The sequence below is a fragment of the Choloepus didactylus genome, chromosome 1, assembly GCF_015220235.1.
Source record: "Choloepus didactylus isolate mChoDid1 chromosome 1, mChoDid1.pri, whole genome shotgun sequence".
Lineage (NCBI taxonomy): Eukaryota > Metazoa > Chordata > Mammalia > Pilosa > Megalonychidae > Choloepus > Choloepus didactylus.
In genome coordinates this window covers 8,241,807-8,263,327 of record NC_051307.1, presented here as the reverse complement: position 1 = coordinate 8,263,327, position 21,521 = coordinate 8,241,807, and the positions used below count along the sequence as shown (strand labels likewise).

General features: G+C 35.8%; 1 protein-coding gene across 3 annotated transcripts in view; it reads right to left on the bottom strand.

Annotated features, from left to right (window-relative positions):
* LOC119530640 (bromodomain and WD repeat-containing protein 1-like) overlaps positions 1-19,560 on the bottom strand; it is a 146,824-nt gene extending 127,264 nt beyond the window's left edge. For 2 of the 3 annotated variants that reach the window (XM_037831534.1, XM_037831540.1), the window contains exons 1-5: positions 7,973-8,039; positions 4,174-4,242; positions 3,246-3,346; positions 2,301-2,341; positions 1,366-1,464 (exon numbers count right to left, since the gene is read on the bottom strand). In XM_037831534.1, coding sequence (XP_037687462.1) covers positions 1,366-1,464; positions 2,301-2,341; positions 3,246-3,341 — 236 coding nt within the window. In that variant the 5' untranslated portion in view covers positions 3,342-3,346; positions 4,174-4,242; positions 7,973-8,039. Of the gene's footprint in view, positions 1-1,365; positions 1,465-2,300; positions 2,342-3,245; positions 3,347-4,173; positions 4,243-7,972; positions 8,040-19,514 lie in introns of those variants that run through there. The other variant, XM_037831537.1, reaches the window with a different exon arrangement.
* Positions 19,561-21,521: the final 1,961 nt, after the last annotated feature.

The following is a 21,521-nucleotide window of genomic DNA, read 5'->3' as shown; positions in this document are numbered from 1 at the left end:
GTCCCTATTTTACCTGATAATTTGAAATTATATTCACCCCTAAACATTTATCTTTACTTCCATTCTCCTTTACTGCAATTGTTTAATCAAACATTGACAGAATTGAGATATTTTTACAGAGATGATTTTGAATATCCAGATGTAACATTTGAAAGGTAAAGATATTTTTAAATTTATTGAGCAATGGTTTAACAGAATTTCTGGGTATATGCGTTTTCCATCTCTACTAGATAATTCCACAAAAATATTAAGATAATATTTATTCTGAAGAAACAAGATATAGCTAGACTATAGCAAGTTAATTTTTCCTGCTATTATTGAAAATAAAGGAGAATGACTATTTCCAAAAGACTTCCCTACTTCTGGGTAACATTTCTCAGAAAAACTGATGAAAAAGCATACACACTGAAACAAACTCTACCCAAGAAAAATTATGCCTTTAGATTTCTATTACTCACGATATATGCAATGAACAAAGAACACTGATACATCCTCTATTCTATGCCAGGTAGCATCCTAGAAGCTTTTCTCATATCACTTAAAATTACCATTAATGGTTAAGGGCTGAAAGTCTTATTTCCCAGATGATGAAACAGATTAAGAAATATTAAATGATGTTCTCAAAATTACATCATTATGAATGGTATCAAGTCAGTGTCACTTCAAAATATGCATTTCTATCCACTATGAGTATTACCTCCTAACAGTCACAAACCAAAAATAAAACATCAAATTTGGAGTATTAATCTTAGACACTGCTGCATTTATTTCAAAGATCCTCAAAATATATTTGGAGCTTTGGGACAGGAGTGTGATGAAACTGCCCTCAAAGCCACTTTGCAGGCCAAAATTTTAAATCACAAAAAAATTTCTCCCACTGGACACCAATTTTTTTAAATATCTCAAAAATAAAGTGTTTATTTTATTCACAAGACTTAGCCCCCAACAACTTTTTAAAAATTCTAAAATTCCTATTTACAGAAAAATAAAATTTAACATCTGACATATCTGAATTATTTTTGTAATTTTTTTTAACTGCAGGAAGTTCTAAATCCAACACCTAAGAGAAGATTAATGCTTTGAGCAACAGTAGAATAAGTAGATATTATTCTTTCCTACATAAATTTAAGAATAAATTCTTTTGGATATGTGAGATTTAATTATCTATCTGATATGTAGCAGTTAGCTGTTTACTTGGACTATTACAAAAAAAAAAAAAAAAGAGGCACATTAATCAAGCTCTTGGTAACAGGAGATGACTCCAATTCCCTTAACAAAACCACCAACCAACCAAAAACAAAAACAAAAGATAGAGGAACCAAGTACCTATGATTCACCTACTTATAACAAACCATCTCAACTCACCCTGACATTCTGGTAGCCATATCCAACAAAATGCTTCGCCATTCTAACTGCTCGAATCTCCAAATCCGTGCTGTTCCATCTCTGCTACCACTTAAGAACCTTAAAATGTTCAGAAAAAGATTTCATACACACATGCTTTCTGCCAAGGGCTAAAGTGAAAATCACAAGTAAAAAAAAAATTTAATGTAGCTATCTTGACTACAGGTGACTCTACAGGGTGGTGATTCAAAAGACAGGTGACAGGTATTCAGGGCATATCTGGGTAGGAAAAAAAAATCTTGTTTGCTACGATTTCCCTGGTGCTGTAAGGTAAAATACCTTTCAACACTCAATCAAGAGCTTGTCAAACATATTGAGTTTTGAAAAGACAATGTACAAAAAGCACCTGAAGAGGGGAAAAAGTAGGGAGAAGAAATAAAGACGCATGGGAAAATTAAGCAGAGCAAAAGCTCTATTTTAAGCATCTTAATTCTAAACTCAGATTAATTCATGCTGGCCACTGTATAAAATAAATAATTCTTTTAACAAATTAAGTTATAAAAAACTGCAGTTTAGGAAAGTTAAACACCTGAGAGTCACTAGGGGACACAAAGGAGAATATATTTTAAGTGATAATTGATTTGCAGGACACATTACAGTGGAAAGATTTGTTTTTAGCTACTCAAATGTAAGGAGCTTCCTTATCCTTGTACCCAATTTATCAGTAAGTCAAACATCTAGTCAATGGTAGACTAAAGGAGAACTACTTTTGGTCACTAGAGCCAGCAGAAACCACAATTCTAAACACTTATATTTCATGTGTTTCCCCCCTGCCCCAGACACTTTTCATTCAGTTGACATTTTATTAGTAAGTACCTGCAATGTACAAGGTGATATATTAGCTATACTAATATGTAGCATATCATATGTGCCTAGATACACAGACACACACTTACCGATCACCATTGTTACAAAATTGGATACTATCAACTTTATCCTAAAAGAGGAAAACACACACAAAAAAAATAATCATCTACACAGTTCCTCATTGTAAATTAAAGAAAAAACAAAACAAAAACAAAAACAAAAAACTCAGTTTTAGTTAAAAGCACATTTGGTTTTAAAAGCAAGAAATTTGCACTTGAGCTACATAACTGTCATCCAAACATGCACTGTGCTTTTAAGTGCAAAGACTCTTTCCTAGGAACATAATAAGATTATTGAGAGAACTCGTCTTTAGATACAACCAGTTAAAAAAAAAACAAAAACAAAAAAAAAGCCTTCCTTCTAAAATTAAAGTTGCATTTACAATTAATTTACAACTGTATAAAAATATTTCTTATAAAAAAACAGTGCTCACAGCGAAGAGTCTAAGCATTTGAAAAGAAGGTATTTTCATTTTGGTGATTATGTCTAAAACAAATTTTTTTTCTTTTTAAAAGTGACTTGAATCTGTATTTATTGAATAACCTCTGGAAGCAAACTGGCAACCCATATAGAACTCCCTATGGGAGAAAAGATCACCTGATCCGTGACCAACATTCCGGAATACTGACAGCCAATATGTTGATTTCATACATTAATAAAACAGCATTCTGATTTCATGAGCCTCATTAAGATGAGTAAAAGCCACTTAAACCAAATCCACCCAGATCAACTGTCAGAATCAAGATTTGGGACTTAAAGCTTTAGAAACAAGTACTGTAAACAATTAGCATCTCAAAGTTCCAAGCTGCCAGTATAGACACATTGGCAGCTCAGAACTTTCCTTTCCATGCAATTCCTCCCAAGCTTAAGTTAAAATCGGAACCCAATAACAATTCCCTTTAACAGTCTTTGACTACATACCAACAGGAATAATATCAATGGTTTACCTACAGAACAAAAACATGACTACTTACAGTGTGGCTTTCAAGTTCTGCAATTTTTTCAGGTGCTTCAAAACCCAAAAAATACATTCTGATTACATGATCAGTACTACCTGTAGCCAAAAACATACCACCTGAAATAAAAACGTTAAGGTTCAGTTTATGAGAAATACCTGAAATAAAATCAATTTTTGTGTTAAATCACTCAAGATCTTTTATTCCAAAACTAAATTTGTCTCAAAAACCCATGATCTAACTGCCTTTTTTAAAGAGTTTTAAAACTAATATAATGCAGCTTAATAAGCAAAGATAATTTAATCTGGAAACTTTCACTACTTCCTGCTGCTTTATTAAGTGTGGCTATGATCTCAAAATGACCTCAATGACCTAAAAAAGTTCTTGAACAAAGGAGGCCCTGCTTTCTAAACAACGTTGCATACCTAAACTACCTATGAATATAAAATTCACCTCGCTGCACTTTCAGACTTTTCTGGGGAAAAATCTCTGACCCGTTCTAATTTAAAAAAAAAAAAAAAAAAAAAAAGTTACCACACAAGTTCACTGTATAAAAAAAGAAAGGAAGAAAAAGGGAAATATTTCACCAAGATATCGTATCTGAAAAACAAATTTATACTACCAAAATATGCAGTTCAGTCTGTAAAAAAGAAATCACACTTTTGGTATGTATCCATAAAAGGCCATCCTTATACTGTACTCCTCTGAGCCTCCTTTTTGCCAGCCATCTCTTATACTATTGACTCTAATTACAAGCCGGAAATCACAAAGGGCAGAATGGGAGGATGCAGATAAAGAAAAAAGGCTGATTAAAGGAACATTATAAATTAAACCTAATTAAAAGAACATCATAAATCATTTCCATCTATCTAATAAGGCTCTTAGCAAAACAAGGCGATTTATGCTAAATAAAAACTAAGAAAAAAAAGTAATCAAGACATCGTACCAACACTAATGAAGAACAAGCATTTGAACGCCTGGCCTAGGCTTTTCAGTGAACTTCAGAGGTCGTGAACTTTAAAGAAGAAGACGTTGCTTTTAACATATATTAATTTAAAACATTAACACAGTTTAAAATATTGCTTTTAACCTATCTTAAGTACAATAATCTTATTTCTATGTATCTTCTAGAATACCAAATATTTCCACATATGCTTTTATAGCTGGGTGGATTTTAAAAGGCCCTGTTCAATCCCATCTTCGTATCAATCCCACTACCCAAAAAGGGCAAGCTTATTAACCATTTGAAGTGAGATGACTAAGTGCACTCTATAAGTGAATCCATCATCAAGGTTACAGAGAAGAGTAGAGAACCACAGTGCTGCCCCAAAGAATTGTATATGAACCACACAGGTAATTTTAGTTTTGCCGGTATCCAATTAAAAGGTAAAATGAGATAAACTTTTATTTAAGTTAAACCAATCAATATGTCCAGAAGATCATAGTGACACTGGTGACATGTCATCAATAATAATAATTTAATTGAATAGTTTACATTCTTTTTCACATAGGAAATCCTTAAAAATTTTCCAGTATATTTGACACTTACATCTCAACTTGAACAGGCTTTCATCAAAATACTTGACCTGTATTCAGATTTCATAAAATTTATAGTTGAAAAAAATTCAAATACTCAAGTTGTACTGAGCACACTTAAAAGTTATTTAATAAGTGAATCAAGTATTATTTTTTACATTTAAATTAAAAATTCAGTTCCTCAGTTGCACTTGCCATATTTGAAGTGATCAATAATCATACAGTTATGTGGCTAGAGGCTATTAACCGGACAGCATAGTCTAAATCCAAGTCTTCTGATTATTAAATGATCCTGTCAGAATTTGATTATAAACCTAATTGTACAGTTCATTCTTTTAAAACGGCTTCAGATACTAATACTGAATCTTCACATAAATTTTTTTTAAGTCTCTAGAGTATTATAACAGCTAGAAGGAAATAACTGAAATGGGGAACTGGTAATAACATTAACATTCTTTGAAATTTGCTCTATAACTACCTGTTAAATCGAACTTTGAAAGTTATCACTTTTCTGTATGTGTGTTATATTTCACAACAGAAAAAAACGTTAAAAAATAATTGTAGACAGAAATCAAGGTTGTGTTTGGCAGAAGAATTAATTAAAAACTTTGATCAAAAAATAAAATGAAATAAATCCAAGGTGACATCAATATTTTCCTAAAGACACATTTTCCCATTTGAAAAAGGTGTAGGGAAGAGGTCATAGGACACTGATTCTCATGGTATCAATAATTTTACTCTTGTGTTTCTGCACTTCCTAAATAAATGACTGATTTAAAAAAAAAAAAAAAAAAAAAAAACTTTCATATACTTTGTTGTCCTAAAAATGTGCACACCAAGAATAGCTATGCATCTTTCACATATCCAACTATCTCACAGTAAACTATAAACAGTAAACAGTCAATATGGAACATAAATGTCTATACTAAAAACTAAAAGTAAAAGGGCACAACAAAGCTACTAAACTAATGAACAAATTGAGCAAAGTGGCAGGGTATAAGAGCAACACAAAAATCAGTAGTGTTTCTATACACTAGTAATGAACAATCTGAAGAAGTCATCAAGAAAAAATGTCCACTTTCAACAGTGACTAATAGAATAAAATATCTAGGAATAAATTTGACCAAGGATGCAAAGGCTTTATACACAGAAACCTACAAAACATTGCTAAAAGAAATCAAAGAAGACCTATATAAATGAAAGGACATTCCGTGTTCATGGATTAGAATAGAAGACTAAATATTAAGATGGCAATTCTACCCAAAGCAATTCACAGATTCAACGCATTCCCAATCAAAATTCCAACAGCCTTCTTTGCAGAAATGGAAAAGCAATCACCATCTCCAAAAGAAGAACAAAGTTGGAGAACTCATGTTTCCTGATTTTAAAACTTACTACAAAGCCAGCTAACGTAATCAAAACAGCACGGTACTGGCACAAGGACAGACATATAGACGAATGGAACTGAACTGAAAGTTCAAAAATAATCCCTTGCTTCTATGGCCAACTGATTCTCAATAAGGGTGCCAAATTCACTCTATTGGGAAAGAATAGCCTCTTCATCAAATGATGGCAGGAACACTGAATATCCAAAGGCAAAAAATGAAGGTACACTCCAACCTCACACCACATGCAAAAATTAACTCCAAATGGATCAAATATATGAAACAAAACTGTAAAACTTCGAGAAAAAGTAAATAGGGAATGATCTTCAGGACCTTGTGTTAGGTGATGGTTTCTTAGACTTTACCTCCAAGGCACAAGCAACAAAAGAAAACATAGATAAATGGGACCTCATCAAAACTAAAAACTTGTTTACATCAAAAGACTTTACCATGAAAACAAAAAGACAACCTATAGAATCAGAGAAAATATCTGGAAACCACATATGTGATAAGGGTTTATATCTAGAATAGATAAAGAAATTCTACAACTAAACAACAGAAAGACAAACGACCCAATTTAAAAATGGGCAAAACATCTGAATAGACATTTCTCCAAAGAAAACATACAAATGACCAAAAGCACATCAAAAGAGCTCAACACCATTAGCCATTAGGGCAAAACAAATCAAAACCACAAGGAGATACCATTTCAGACCCCCAAGAATGACTATTATTAAAAGAAAAAAAGAAAATAACAACCATTGGAGACGATGTGGAGAAACAGGAACACTCATTCATTATTGGTGGAAATGTAAAATGGTGCAGCCACTGTGGAATCTCAGTGAGGTACCTCACTGAGGTATCTCAGTGATACCTCAGAAAGTTAACTATAGAATTACCATATGACCTAGCAATCCCACTTCTAGGTGTACTCAAAAAGAATTGAAGCAGGACTCAAACGATATATGAACACCAGTTTCAAACATTCACAATAGCCAAAAGGTGGAAGCAACCCATGTGTCCAATGACAGATGAATGGATAACAAATGTGTTTACATATATAAAAAATGGACCATCATTCAGCCATAAAGAAGAATGATGTTCTGATACATGAGACAACACAGATGAACCTTGACATCATGTTGAGTGAACTCAGCCAGACACAAAAAGAAAAATACGCATGAGCTCACTGATATTCACTGATATAAAATGAGAATAAGCATATTCAGAGTCAAAAGCTAGAATACAGATTACTGGGGGCCAGGGTTGGGTAGGCAATGGGGAGTTAATGCTTAATTGGTACAGTTTCTGTTTGGTGTGATGGAAAAGTTTTTGGTAATGGATGCTGGTGACCATAGCAAAGCATTGTGAATATGATTAACACCACTGAAATATATATATCTGAATGTGGTTAAAAGAGGAACACTTTAGGTTGTATATATGATACTAGAATAAAAAAAATTTAAAAAAAATTTAAAAACCGTAAGACTGTACAATACAAATGGTGAACCCTAGTGCAAACTATGGAAATAGCACAATTATAATATTCTTTCATCAATTGTAACAAAGGTATCACACTAATGCAAAGTGATAATAATAGCAAAAACTGTGGAAAGGGGGAGTGGTATATGGGAATTCTGTCTTTTCTTCATGATTTCTCTGTAAACCTACCACTTCTCTAATAAAATATATATAAAGAAAAAAAAAAGAAAAAAGTAAAAAGGCAACCACAATACATACTCTCTTTATAATCAAACTTCATTTAATTAAACTAAATAATGAAACATTAGAAAAAACATTTGTTGCATAATTCAAGTCACTTACCTAAATTTCAGGGATTCTAAATCCCACTGCCAAAAGCAAACTGTCCCATCAGCACCAGTGGAGACCATGTATCTCTGAGGGCCTTTGGCCATTGGGCTAAACTAAAAAATAATATATACAATTTAGTTTCTAGGGTTTCTACTAAGTTGTAATTTAACAGTTTTTTAAAGGTAACTTCAATTGAGACTAAGTAAAATGCAGGAACTACAAAATATAGGTCATAGTACCATAACAAAAAATCATTACCTATAATAAAGAAAAGCCACTAAGTTAATTTATAAATGCAATGTGACCTCAACAACTTTTAAGAACTAATAAACAGGAATAACCAGAAAAACATCAAAAAACAGAAACAATGAAAATCTAGTCCCATCAGATGTTAAAGAATGTAACAGAGTCTCAAAAAATTAAAACTATGGGGTACAACAGGTACATTAGCAGACAGAATAACCAACAGAAAAAATGTAAAGTCCAAAAATAATGGACCTAATACAAGACTTAGATAAACGTGCAGTCTCAATCAGTTGGGGAAACAATGGACCAGGGCATAAACGGTGTCAGGACAACTGTAGTGTAGGTTCTGAAAAAAAGAAAACTGGATCCATTCTTTTTTTTTTTTTTTTACATTTTATTTTGAAATAAATTCAGTTATGGGTACAGTTGCAAAACAACATACAAACCCCATACACAGAACTCCAGCATTCCCTGACCCCACCCTGATACCCCGATCCACTAACTTCAACATGTTGTCAACCGCTATTTCTTTCCCTCCCTATCATCCATCATCTATTGCTCTGTCTTCTGAACATGAGAGCTAGCTGCACACATCCTTGAACAAACACTATAATTCACATATACAATTCCCATGAACAAGAACATTCTTTTATGCAATCCCATTAAGCGCAGCTAAGAAGTACAAGAGATTCAACAATGATACAAAGCTTACTTTCTATATTTCCTTTTCCTTATGTCTCAACTGTGTCCCTTTGAGTCTCCTATCCTCCATCCTCAGATCCCATCCAGGGTCATCCTTGGCATTCAATTGTCATCTATTTAGACTGTCTTTTTTTTTTTTCTCAATTGTAGAAACATATATATACAGCCTAAATCTTCCCATTCCACCCCCTCCCTAGCATTCCATTAGTGGGATTAATCACATTTAGAATGTTGTAATGCTATCGCCTTCCCACCATCCATTACTAGAAATTTCCCTTCACCTCAAAAACAGCAACCCTACACTCATTTCTTAACTCCCCATTGCCCCTTCCCCCATTTCTCTTAACTCACACTCTACTTTTCATCTCTATGGTCATATTCTCTGATAATTTCTTTGTGTTTACTGTGGTGCTTAAAATTAAACTCTTAAATCCATAACAACCTTGTTTTTCTTTGAGACCAACTTAATTTCAATAGGACACATAAACTATGTACCTACACTCCTCCATTTCCCCACCTTCATGTAGCTCTTGTCAAAAATTACATATTTTACATTGAGTTCAAAACCACTGATTTGTCATTAGAGTTTGTGTACTTTATATCATGTAGGAACTAAATAGTGGAGTTACATTCAAGAATTATTGACTTCTATTTGTATTTCATTATGGTCAGAGATTGTGCTTTGAATATGTTCAATTATTGTTTTGTTTTGTTTTGTTTTAATTTATTGAGGCTTGTTTTATGTCCCAGCATACAGTCCATTCTGGAGAAAGATCCGTGATCACTAGACAAAAATGAGTGTCCTGGTGATTTGGGATGTAAGGTTCTATATATGTCTGTTAAAATTCTCTACATCTCTCTCTCCTTTCTTTGTTTCTCTGTTGGTAGGGCTCCCTTTAGTATCTGAAGTAGGGCAGATCTTTTATTAGCAAAATCTCTCAGCATTTGTTTGTCTGTGAAGCATTTAAGCTCTCCCTCAAATCTGAAGGAGAGTTTTCCTGGATAAACTATTCTTGGTTGGAAATTTTTCTCTCTCAGAGTTTTAAATGCGTCATGCCACTGCCTTCTCGCCTCCATGGTGGCCGCTGAGTAGTCATTACTTAGTCTTATGTTGTTTCCTTTGTATGTGGTGAACTGCTTTTTTCTTGCTGCTTTCAGAACTTTCTCCTTCTCTTCAGTATTTGAGAGTCTGATAAGAATATGTCTTGGAGTGGGTTTATTTGGATTTATTCTATTTGGAGTTTGCTGGGCATTTATGCTTTGTGTACTCATATTGTGTAGAAGGTTTGGGAAGTTTTCCCCAACAATTTCTTTGAATACTTTTTCTAGACCTTTACCCTTCTCTTCCCCTTCTGGGACACCAATGAGTCTTAAATTTGGACGTTTTATTTTATCTATCATATCCCTGAGATCCTTTTAGATTTTTTCTATTTTTTTCTACATTCTTTCTTTTGTTCTTTCATTTCCTGTTCTGTGGACCTCTAGGACACTGAGTTGTCATTCAACTTCCTATAAAATTGCATTATGAGTATCCAGAGTCTTTTTAATTTGGCCAACAATTTCTTTTATTTCCATAAGATCTTCCTTTTTTTAATTTAATCTTGCAATTTCTCCTTTATGCTCTTCTAGGGTCTTCTTTACGTCCCCTTTATCCTGTTCCACAGTCTTCTTCCTGTCTTTTATATCCTGTGCCATGTTTTCGTTCCTCGGTTGTGATTGTTTGATTAATTGTGCCAAGTACTGTGTCTCTTCTGATAGTTTGATTTGGGTGTTTGGGATCGGGTTCTCCATACATCTGGTTTTATCATATGCATTAAGATTTTCTGTTGTTTTTGGCCTCTTGGCATTTGCTTTGCTTGATAGGGTTCTTTCAAGTTGTAAAAAAAAAATACCAATTTTTCAGAAATACAAGTTGGTGGCATACACTTTCTCCAACTATCCAGTAGATGGCGTCTGCGAGTTACCTATTGCCCTCAAGTCAGTCCTCCCCAACTCTGTCTTTGTGGTGTGTGGGGAAATGATTTCTGTGGGGTTCAGTTGGTGAACTCAGTTTGGGTTTGCTGTTGGAGCTGTCCGCCCTGAACATGGGGTGTGTGTCTGGGTGGTTAGGCAGGCAGGGCAGCTTTAATATGCAAACCTCCCAGGTGCTCCCGGGTTTTCTGAGCGGGGCCCCCCTTCTCAGCTGTGATCTTCCAGGACCTCTGCTGAGGGAGGGTCATGCTACGTCACTACTGTGCGTCATCCCTCAAGGGAAGCCCAGGGCCGCCGGGCCGTGCAGGGGCGCTCTCTGCCTGATGCAAAGATTAGCCTGTAATTCTTGGCTGGTGTAAGTTCTGAATGAAAGGCAGGTAGTAGAGCTGGGCCCCACCCCTTTCCTCTTAGAGAAGATAGACGCCTTGGGGGGGTCATTAGCATTTCAATGGTCTCTCTCTGCCTGTGCCACACCCGTCTGGGTCACAGAACTGGAAACTGAAAATGGCCGAGGCTTTCTTCACTGAGTCGAAAAAGGAACAGAGCTAGTCCAAGGCGACCCTCCGGCTCTCCAAGGTCAGTCATCACCCAAAGCCTGTTTGCTTGTTGGGGATTTGTAGCTCATAGTGAGCAGTTCACACTTGCTAATTAAAACCCCCAGTTGGAACTCAGCTGAGCTATATTCGCTTGGCTGGGAGAAAGCTTCTCTCTGGCACCACAAGGCTTTGTAGCTCGGGCTGTGGCGGAGGGGTCTCCCGATTTGGATCCACAATTCTTACTTACAGATTTTATGCTGTGATCTCGGGCATTCCTCCCAATTCAGGTTAGTGTATGACGAGTGGACGGTCACGTTTGTCCCCCTGCAGTTATTCCAGATTATTTACTAGTTGTTTCGGGTTTTTTTTAGATGTTCCTGGGGGACTACTTAGCTTCCACTTCTCTGTATGCTGCCATCTTAGATCCCTTTCCTGGATCCATTCTTAAGTAAATGGATCAAGGATTTAATATTTAACAAACAGCCATAAAAGCATTATAAGAAAATACAAGAATTATAACTTCAGAATGGGGTTAAAATTTGCATTTAATAAAGTACAATTGTGACACAAGTTCAAGATCAACTTGGTCTAGAGCTTCTATCCAGAAAGGCTTAAAAGAGAGAGGAAAATACAAGGGGGAAAAAAAAAACAGAAACACTATGGCAAAGGAATAATGTGAGCAAAAAACAAAAACGAGAGGAAAGGTAGCATGTAACAGGAATAGAAAGATCTGTTAAGACTAAAGTGTCTCTGAAAGTTGTGGGGAAATGGGTTAAATGGGTAGAGAATCTAGATTCAATAAGCAAGCAAAATATTTGTTTGGTAGCAGCATACCAAATGGATTGGAAATGAACAGATAAGATATAGTAGAGCCAAGAAGCAATTAAATTAGTCTAAGAAACAAGAGCCTGAACACACCCAACCCTTCTGCACCCTCACCCCACAAAAAATGGGGAAGCTAGCCATGAAGAAGCAACAAAATTTGCTAACTCATGAGACATTCAAGACAAAGGATGGAAACAAAGACCAGTGGCATCTTTAACTGAAGTTGGGAAAAAATGAAGGTTTTTTGGGTTTTTTTTTAATGTTAAAGTGACTGCTTACTGCAGCAGTCACATCTATTCCTGAATTGTAATAATTATCTCCAAATTCCGAGATGCTGAGCTCTTTATGTATAACCTGTTTGGTCTCTGGAACTTTGAGAATCTGTATGACACCTGAAACTCAGAGCTAGAGCTCAGCAACTATGAATGTCAGTATTATCTCATACAGCAACTGTTGAAAAAGGCTGAAAAAGATTTCAGACTTCAATTAGAAATATGAATGAGGCTAATCTGGTTAGGACTAAGGCAAATCAAGCCAAGGGGTAAAGGACTACACTGACTGTGTTTTAAAACTTCAACTTCTGTGTGAGACCAAGGGAAGAGATGTTATTTGGTGCAGGAGCTACATTTTCTATAGTACACAAAATAATTTAACTTGCACAGTCAGTTTATTCAAACACTGTAACATACATGGAACTTTTGAACAGGAAGTGAGATCTGGTAGCTTTGTACAGGTTAGTGTGAAATCCTTATACATCCCAAGGTAATTTGGGCAGAGAATAAAAATGTACTTGCAGGTCCCCCCAGAGGGAGAAAATGTGGAACTGTTTCCCTTCACAAACATTGAGGAATGCCAATTTAGTGGGCCGAGCCCCTGATCTTGGGGCTTGCCCTTACGAAGCTAAGCCTACTTACAATTGTGCCTAAGAGTCTCCCCCAGAGAAACTCTTTGTTGCTCAGATGTGGCCTCTCTCTAAGCCCACTCTGCAGGTGAACTCACTGCCCTCTCCCCTACGTGGGACATGACTCCCAGGGGTGTAAATCTCCCTGGCAACACAGGACATGACTCCCAGGAATGAGCCTGGACGGAGCATCATGGGATTGAGAAACTCTTCTTGACCAAAGGGGGGAAGCGAAATGAAACAAACAAAGTTTCAATGGCTGAGAGATTTCAAATGGAGGTGAGAGGTCATTCTGGAGGGCATTCTTATGCGCTATAATAGATACCCCTTTTTAGTTCTTAGTGTATTTGGAATAGCTAGAAGAAAATACCTGAAACTGTCAAACTGCAACCCAGTAGCCTTGGTCCTTAAAGACGACTGTATAACTATGTATCACACAGCATGACTATTTGATTGTGAAAACCTTGTGGCTCACACTCCCTTGATCCAGTAGATGTGGACAGATGAGTAGAAAACTAGGGACAAAAATTTAATGAAAAATAGGGTGGGATGGGGAGATGAATGCTTTGGATGTTCTTTTTTACTTTTATTTTTATTTTTATTCTTAATTTTTTTTTTGGAGAAAGGAAAATGTTCAAAAATTGACTGTGGCGATGAATGCACAACTTTATGACGGTACTGTGAACAGCTGATTGAATACTGTAGATGATTGTATGGTATGTGACTATATCTCAAACTGAATTAGGAAAAAAAAAATAAAAAGTGATACCTACATAGATATGTTCCAGAATTTGGCCTAAAACTGAGTTTTGGAGAATATCCTGTTAAACGTAATAACTGAAGTTATATTAATGATTGAATGTTTTTGTTTATTAAAATAAAAAACATCAATGAAATCTGCAACCTCACATTGACATAGAGCACTTTAAGATTTCTAAACTTGAGTGTCTATGGAAGAACATTTTTAAATCACCCCACATAAGCAAGTGGTTTGTTGCCCTTTATTTTGTCCCACTGATACTCTGGCCCACTCCTGAGTTGACACAATACCATTTTCATAATAACAAGCTTTAAAGCATTTTTAAATGTCTAGCAAGACAAAGCTCTCCTTCATTGTTTTTACTTACTTTCTTCTTCTAGATGAACTTGATGGCTTGCTGAAACAAAACAATTGGGATTTCAAATGTAAATACAGTGACTATCAGTTTGATTTGGGGAGATCTGACATACTTTATATTGAATCTTCTAATTTCAGGAACAAAGTACACACTTCCATTTACTTAAGACTACTCCCTCCCCTCACCTATGGTTCTTCCTTTATTTTTAATATCTTTCTTCATACAGATTTTTCCCATTTTCTGTTAAGTTTATTTTTACATGCTTGAAGGATTTTGGTGCTATTGTGAATTATGTTCTTTTTCCCCCCATTATATTTGCTAACTGGTTATTGATGGAGTATGGGAAAGCTTTGATTTTAGGATGTGGGTCCTATAACTTGTCATTTTACTAAGCTCTTGGGAGTTCTAATAGGCTTTAATAGCATTCGTCAGTGAATTCCCTGAGCTTTGAGTTTTCTTTGGAAGAGATATTTTAAGTGCCCAACAGACATTTTTATTTTTAACCTTTGAAGGCTTCTTTTTATTGTTTCTATGCAGCAAGATCTCCTCAAATGCAGTATCACAGTGTGCCAGTTTGAAACTAGTACGTACACCAAGAAAGGCTATTTTCTTTTAATCTAGTCTTGTGGATGCAAAACTTCTAGTCTTGTGGGTGTGACTTCTTGGTTAGGTTGTTTCCATGGAGATATGCCCCACCCAACTGTGGGTGAGACCTTTTTAGGTTAGATTATTTCCATGGAGGTCTGAACCCACCCATTCAGGGTGAGTCTTAATTATCTCACTGGAGTCCTTAAGAGAGCCTAGGGCCCACACAAGATCCAGATGCTTGGAGACACTTGAAGATGCAGACAGAAAAACATTTGGAGATGCTAAGTTAAGAGATGAAGCCCAGAGTTTGCCCTGAAGAAGCTAAGAGAGGACCCCCCCGGACACTTAGACAGAAACACCCTGGGAGAACAAGCAAGGGTGCACAAGAGCAGAGAGAGAAAAGCTAAGAGAGATGGAAGCCCAGAGACATTTTGGACAAAGCCATTTGAAACCAGAACCTGGGAGCAAAGGAACAGCAGACACCAGCCACATGCTTTCCCAGCTGGCAGAGGTGTTCCGGATGCCACTGGCCTTTTCTTCAGGGAAGAATCCTCTTGTTGAGGATTCCTATAAATCTGTATCCTAATAAATCTCCTTTATAAAAGCCAATCCATTTCTGATATTTTGCATAATGGCAGCTTTAGCAAACCAGAACACATGAACATACAGCATGTTTTATTATCCACTCACAAAGCCATTCATCAATAGGACTATAATATACATTCCTGGATATCATTGCATATAAGAATCTCTTCCTTCTAAGATGGACTAGCTGAATCCTGCATAAAAGGAAGCATTAAGAACTATGATTTATCAAGGTACCTTTTAGCCTTATGATTCTGTGCTACCATGTCACATATCTACGTCCAACATCAAAAGAGTTTTCTTAAAATCTACATATTTTTAATAACTATCAAGTATTTAAAACCTGATAGAGCTTAGTAGTTTCTATTTTTAAAATCTGTTCAGTGGCAAAATAGAAGTCCTTAATGTATGCTGATCCTTATGTGCTATTAAGAAATTTATCAAAGGTAATTATCCCATTAACTGTTAAAATTAAAGTCTTTGTGCTCACATGTACATTCTAAACTGAGCTATTTGTGTGTGTGGTAAAATTCACATAACATTCACCATTTTAACTATTTAAAGTATAAATTCAGTGGCATTTAGTATATTCACAATGCTGAGTGAGCAATCATCACCACTATCTAGTTCCAGAGTTATTACTTTATGAGAAAAGTTGCAACCTATGAAGGGATTTTCAATTAATTCTCTTTGCTCTTTAAAGTAGGCAACCAAAATATCTGAAAAGGAGAGACACCTTTCTAATAGCTCCAGAAAACAGTTAGAGGATTGCAGTAACAGGGCAAGTGTCGAACCAAGAAGGTCATTTTAAAGCAACAGGATCTCACGGCACCCTAGCTGGCCCCTCCCCCACCACTCACTGGCTCAGAGCGGAACTGGCCCACACTCCCAGTGCACAGATCCCTGGTCCTGGTTCTAGAAGGAGCAGAGTAACCCTCATGCACATACTGGGAACACAGATGTCTGACCAAATCTGTCTGGCAGTGGCCTGAGGGACTCACCATCTAAGAACCTGCCCTTCATGTTGAAGGCGGCTCACCAAGCCCTCCTACAGTTGTGCTGCCTAGGTAGGGCAAGGACTTGCTGGCTGTAGGACATACAGCGCAGTGCCCAGGACACTGAGGAAAATGTTTTCTAGGGAAGATGAGACATTTGTAACCATTTAAATGGGGGAATTCCTAGAGCCACACATACATGCCCAATACAAGAGGCAAGCACAGGAGGGCCCCTACTCTTTGCCTTGGAGCTATTCTCCAAATTCACTGTATGCACAGGCCCTGAAGGAGAGCATTTACATAAAACCTGCAAAGGCTGGGAAAGATGTTTTTTCTCCCCCCTCTTTTTTTTTTGGTTAGTGCCTAGCATTTAAGGAAAGCCCTGTCATAATACTAGCTGAATACATGTTTAAGGAACAGACACTACAGAGTTTAAAGTCCAGTAATAATGCACTAAAATATCAAAATATCCAGGCTTCAACAAAAGATTACAAAACATGCAAAGAAACAGGAAGTGATGGCCCAGACAAAGGAGATTAAAGCATAAGAAACCATCAATGAGGAAGATCAGATCTGAGAAATTGCAAAGACTTGTAAAAAACTGTCCTAAATATGCCAAAAGCGCTAAAGGAAAATATGGACAAAATACTTAAGGAAATAAGGAAAACAACAGATGAACACAAAGAGAAAACAGGCATACCTCATTTTATTGCACTTCAGAGATACCGCATTTTTTTTACAAATTGAAAGTTAATGGCAACCCAGTATACAGCAAGACTATCGGCGCCATTTTTCCAATGGCATGAGCTCACTTCATTTCTCTGTCACATTTTAATAAAGGTACATATATTTTTTGATGTAATGCTATTGCACATTTAACAGACTACAGTATACTGTAAACATAACTTTTATACACACTGGGAAATAAAATTCATATGACTCGCTTTATTGCAATAATCGCTTTAATGTGGTGGTCTGGAACTGAACCTGCATTATCTCCAAGGTATGCCTGTATCAATAGAGAGATGGAAATTATGAAAAGGAACCAAACAGAGCTGAAAACCACAGTAACAGATAAAATTTTTCTAGAGGGGTTCAACAGCAGTTTGAAGCTAGCAGAAGAATCAGTGAACCTGAAGATATGAAAACTGAAATCAATCAGTCTGAGCAGAAAAATGAAAGAAAGAAGAAAAGTGAACAGAGCCTGAGGAACCTGTGGGACACCATCAAGCATATCAATATATACATTGTAGGAGTCCCAGAAGGAGAAGAAAAAGGCAGAGAGAATACTAAAAGAAAAAAATGGCTGCATATATCCCAAATTTAATGCAAGACGTGAATATACATATCCAGGATGCTCAATAAACTCCAAATAGGATGAGCCCAAATAGAACCACACTATGTCAGTTATAATCAAACTGTCAAATAATAAAGAGAAAAAAAGAATTCTTAAATGTGCAAGAGAAAAACATGTCACATACAATGGAACTGCAATAAAGATTATGTAACAATTTCTCACTGGAAATCATGGAGGCAAGGCAGTAGTACTAAGAGCAAAAAGTTGCCACGTAAAAACTCTGTATCTGGCAAACTGTCTTTCAAAAATGAGGGAGGAATTAAGAAATTTTCAGATAAATAAAAGCTGAGGGAGTTGGTTACCAGCAGACCAGCCCTACAGGAGATGCTAAAGAGAGTTCTGCAGGTTGAACGAAATGGACACTAGAAAGCTCCACTTTCACAGTGAAAAATTCCATAATACTTTTAAGACAGACAGCCTCTCAAAATATCACAAGTTGTCTCATTTGCTGCTATACTGTCTATAAATTCATATCAAATTACAAAAGGTCAACTGAAGAACCTAATTAAGATTTGAATTAATTTTCAAACTGTAAAACTTTCCAGAGAAATACATAACCCCTTGCCTAAAAATAAATGGGCAAAAAAAATAATAGGCAAACCAAAAAACTTGCTTAAACTTTCAAGATAAAACACTGTATAAAATTATAAGTGTCTTCATTCAAAACTAAGTCTTCAGTCTCTAGTCTCTGAAAATAATATTGACCAATAAAGTCGAGAAAAATCCTGTTTATCACACACAGCTTTACACCAGGTCTATTTAAAGACCACTTAACATACAGCCTAGGTGAATTCAGATATGAAAACTGAACAATGCCCAGAGTTTAACCACATTCAAATCATAGGCACCAATGTGCCTTAAAAGGCCTTATGTAACATTAGTCCCTAATAAACTAAGGGATCTAGGCAGTGATCCATCAACAGCTACTACAGAGAGATCATCAGACTTGTAGTGCCTTCTGACAGAACACACGCATCAGTGTGATCAAGCTTCTACTCAGTGATTCTGAAGGTGTGGTCCCCAAACCAGCATCATCATCATCATCACCTGGGAACTTGCTATAAAACAAATTCTCAGGCCCCGTATCAGGCATACAGAATCAGAATCTTTATGGGTGGGGCCAGCAATCTGTGTTTTACACAAGCCCTCCCGGTGATTGTCACGCACATTAAAGAGAACTACCACACTAAATCCAACAACGAACTTACAGAAAACACTGAGGAACATGTTCAGCTACTCCACAAGGATAAAACTGACAACACTGAACTGTGGGAATACCTACAAAGAAACAACGTGGCTCCTTCAGCAAAGAAGCCTTAAGGGAATTTTTAGAAACTGGACAGGGGGTTGCTTCTTATGCGTTTTAAGCTTCTTTGAATCTATAGTAACCAAATACAATGTATAGGCTTTGGATCCTAATTCAAACAAAATACAATTATGCCATTTTTGAGACAACTGGAAATTTGAACAGACAATAATTCCTTAAAATAAAATCTGAACATTGATGCAATATCAACAAATAAGTATGATATGGTGTTATGGTTGTTTTAAAAAAGAATCCTTATCTTCAAGAAAGACTTACTTAAATATTTATGGAAGAAACAATATGAAAATAGATCACATAATTAATTACTATACATTTTACTATTTCTCAACTCCAAAGAGAAAAGAGTTAAAAGGAAAAGGAGATAATAAACACACAAATGTTCACATTAAAGTTAGAAGTTTACCTGTAAAGATGTAATTGATCCAGTGTGTCCTTGGAGCACAGCAACTGGAGCACACGTTCTTAAGCACCACACTCTAATTATTTTATCACAACTGCCTGCAGCAATCATTGTATTCTCATAGTTTACTGCCATATCTGAAATTTCTGCAGAATGACCTCTTAATGTGGATAACAGGCGGCCATTATGTGTTGACCAAATCTTTACCAAACAATCATCTGACCCCTAAGAAAAGAACATACCCAAAAACATATATACACCAGTTAGTACACCAACCTTTTACGTATATTTAAATTTTTTTTAAATGCTTTTTCACATGCTGCCCAAATTAAGTATGTGTAATGCGTCCTTTCTAACCAACAGAGGATACTCTGTAAATTATGAATCTCACAGTCAGAACACTTTTTGGAATAATATTTTTCTTCAAAGCACAGAAAGTCTACATAAGGATACTGTAAAGTTATAATTTCTATGGGTCACACTACATTATAATTATTATTTTCTCAAAATTCTCTACCTAGTAGTAAGTCCAAGTAAAAGTTAAGGGTTCACCCATTTCAACTAACAATGGCTGAGTGTTAGTTGGTTCACATCAACCTAAATAATTATTTTGTGAGTGCTAGAATTGATTTAGGTTTCGCAGGCTGAGAACAAGAGTGAGTGAGTAAATGGACAATTCCAAAAATAATTTAAAAATCATGGAAACAGTACCCTTGTTTTAAATAATCAGTGTCTCAAATTTATAGTTCCAGCCAGCATCCACTCATTCAGAAAACATTTGAGTACCTATGAATCTCACACCTGCAACAAATTTCAACTCCTCTCCCATCCTAATTTTCCCTTAAAACATTAAAATGGTAGGTTAACTCTAAATCTGCATATACATTTTTGTAATAATAACTTTAAACACAGATTATTTTATAATCAACCAATTTCTCTGTATCAGTGATTAATCTGTGTGAATAAGACTCACCTAGAGTCTTGGTGGAGTTTTGGGGTTTTTGTTTTTTTTTTTTTTTGGTTAATACACATAGTAAAAGCTAATCTAATTCAGTTTGTCTAAAATGGATGAGAGAACTCCAACAAGCATGTATTTTTTAAGCATCCCTGATGATCATACTGAAGAACCACTACCCGAAATCAACATCTGAAAACAGCATGCAAGCCCTAGTATCTGCATCTGAATCCCTTTAGGTACTTAAAAATGGGCCCAACAACAGACCTACCAAGTCAAAATACCTAAGGATGGAAAACCTAGAATTTACATATTTTATAACACTTCCGAGATGATTTGGATGCACACTAAAGTGCTCCAGGTGATACTAAATTAAGATTGAAATGTCAACTCACTGTAAAGATTCTATGTCCTGTCCTATCAAATGCTACACAGTAAACAGCAGATAGATGTCCAAGAATCCTTCTGTGCATTTTTATGTGCTGATACATAGTTCCTGGAAATGCTGTGCTAAAAGTGGAACACCCTGTGAGTTGTCTTCCTCGATGAATCTCCACTAGAAAATAAAAATAATGACAATTATTTAAGAGGAAGCCAATATGTAAACAGCTAAGAAAAACCCCAAAACAATTTCTTGAGTCATGAAATCGAAGTTTTAGAAATCTTCAGGACAAAAGTTTCTTCCCAATTACCATACTTCTATAATCACTAATACAGACTTCTTACTAAGATAACAACTTTTTTTTTATTTTTAGTAATTATTATTTTAAGAAACTAAATTTGAAATTTGATACTTGTACTACTGAAACTTACTAAAGCATTTACAAAGCTGGTCAAAAAATTAAAAGAATAGTTTTGGGCATCTGAAAAGACCCTCACTTACCAAGACTTGGTGGGGAACCATAATTCACGGGCATTTCAGGAGGTCTTCCTCTATGAAGAGCAGCAAAGTCAGAGCCCTTCCAAACTGTGTGCCTGCAGTCTTTAAAATGAATTTTAGATACACATAAAATCTTGACAGGTAACCCCAAGAAAGATTTTATAGAATACTTACG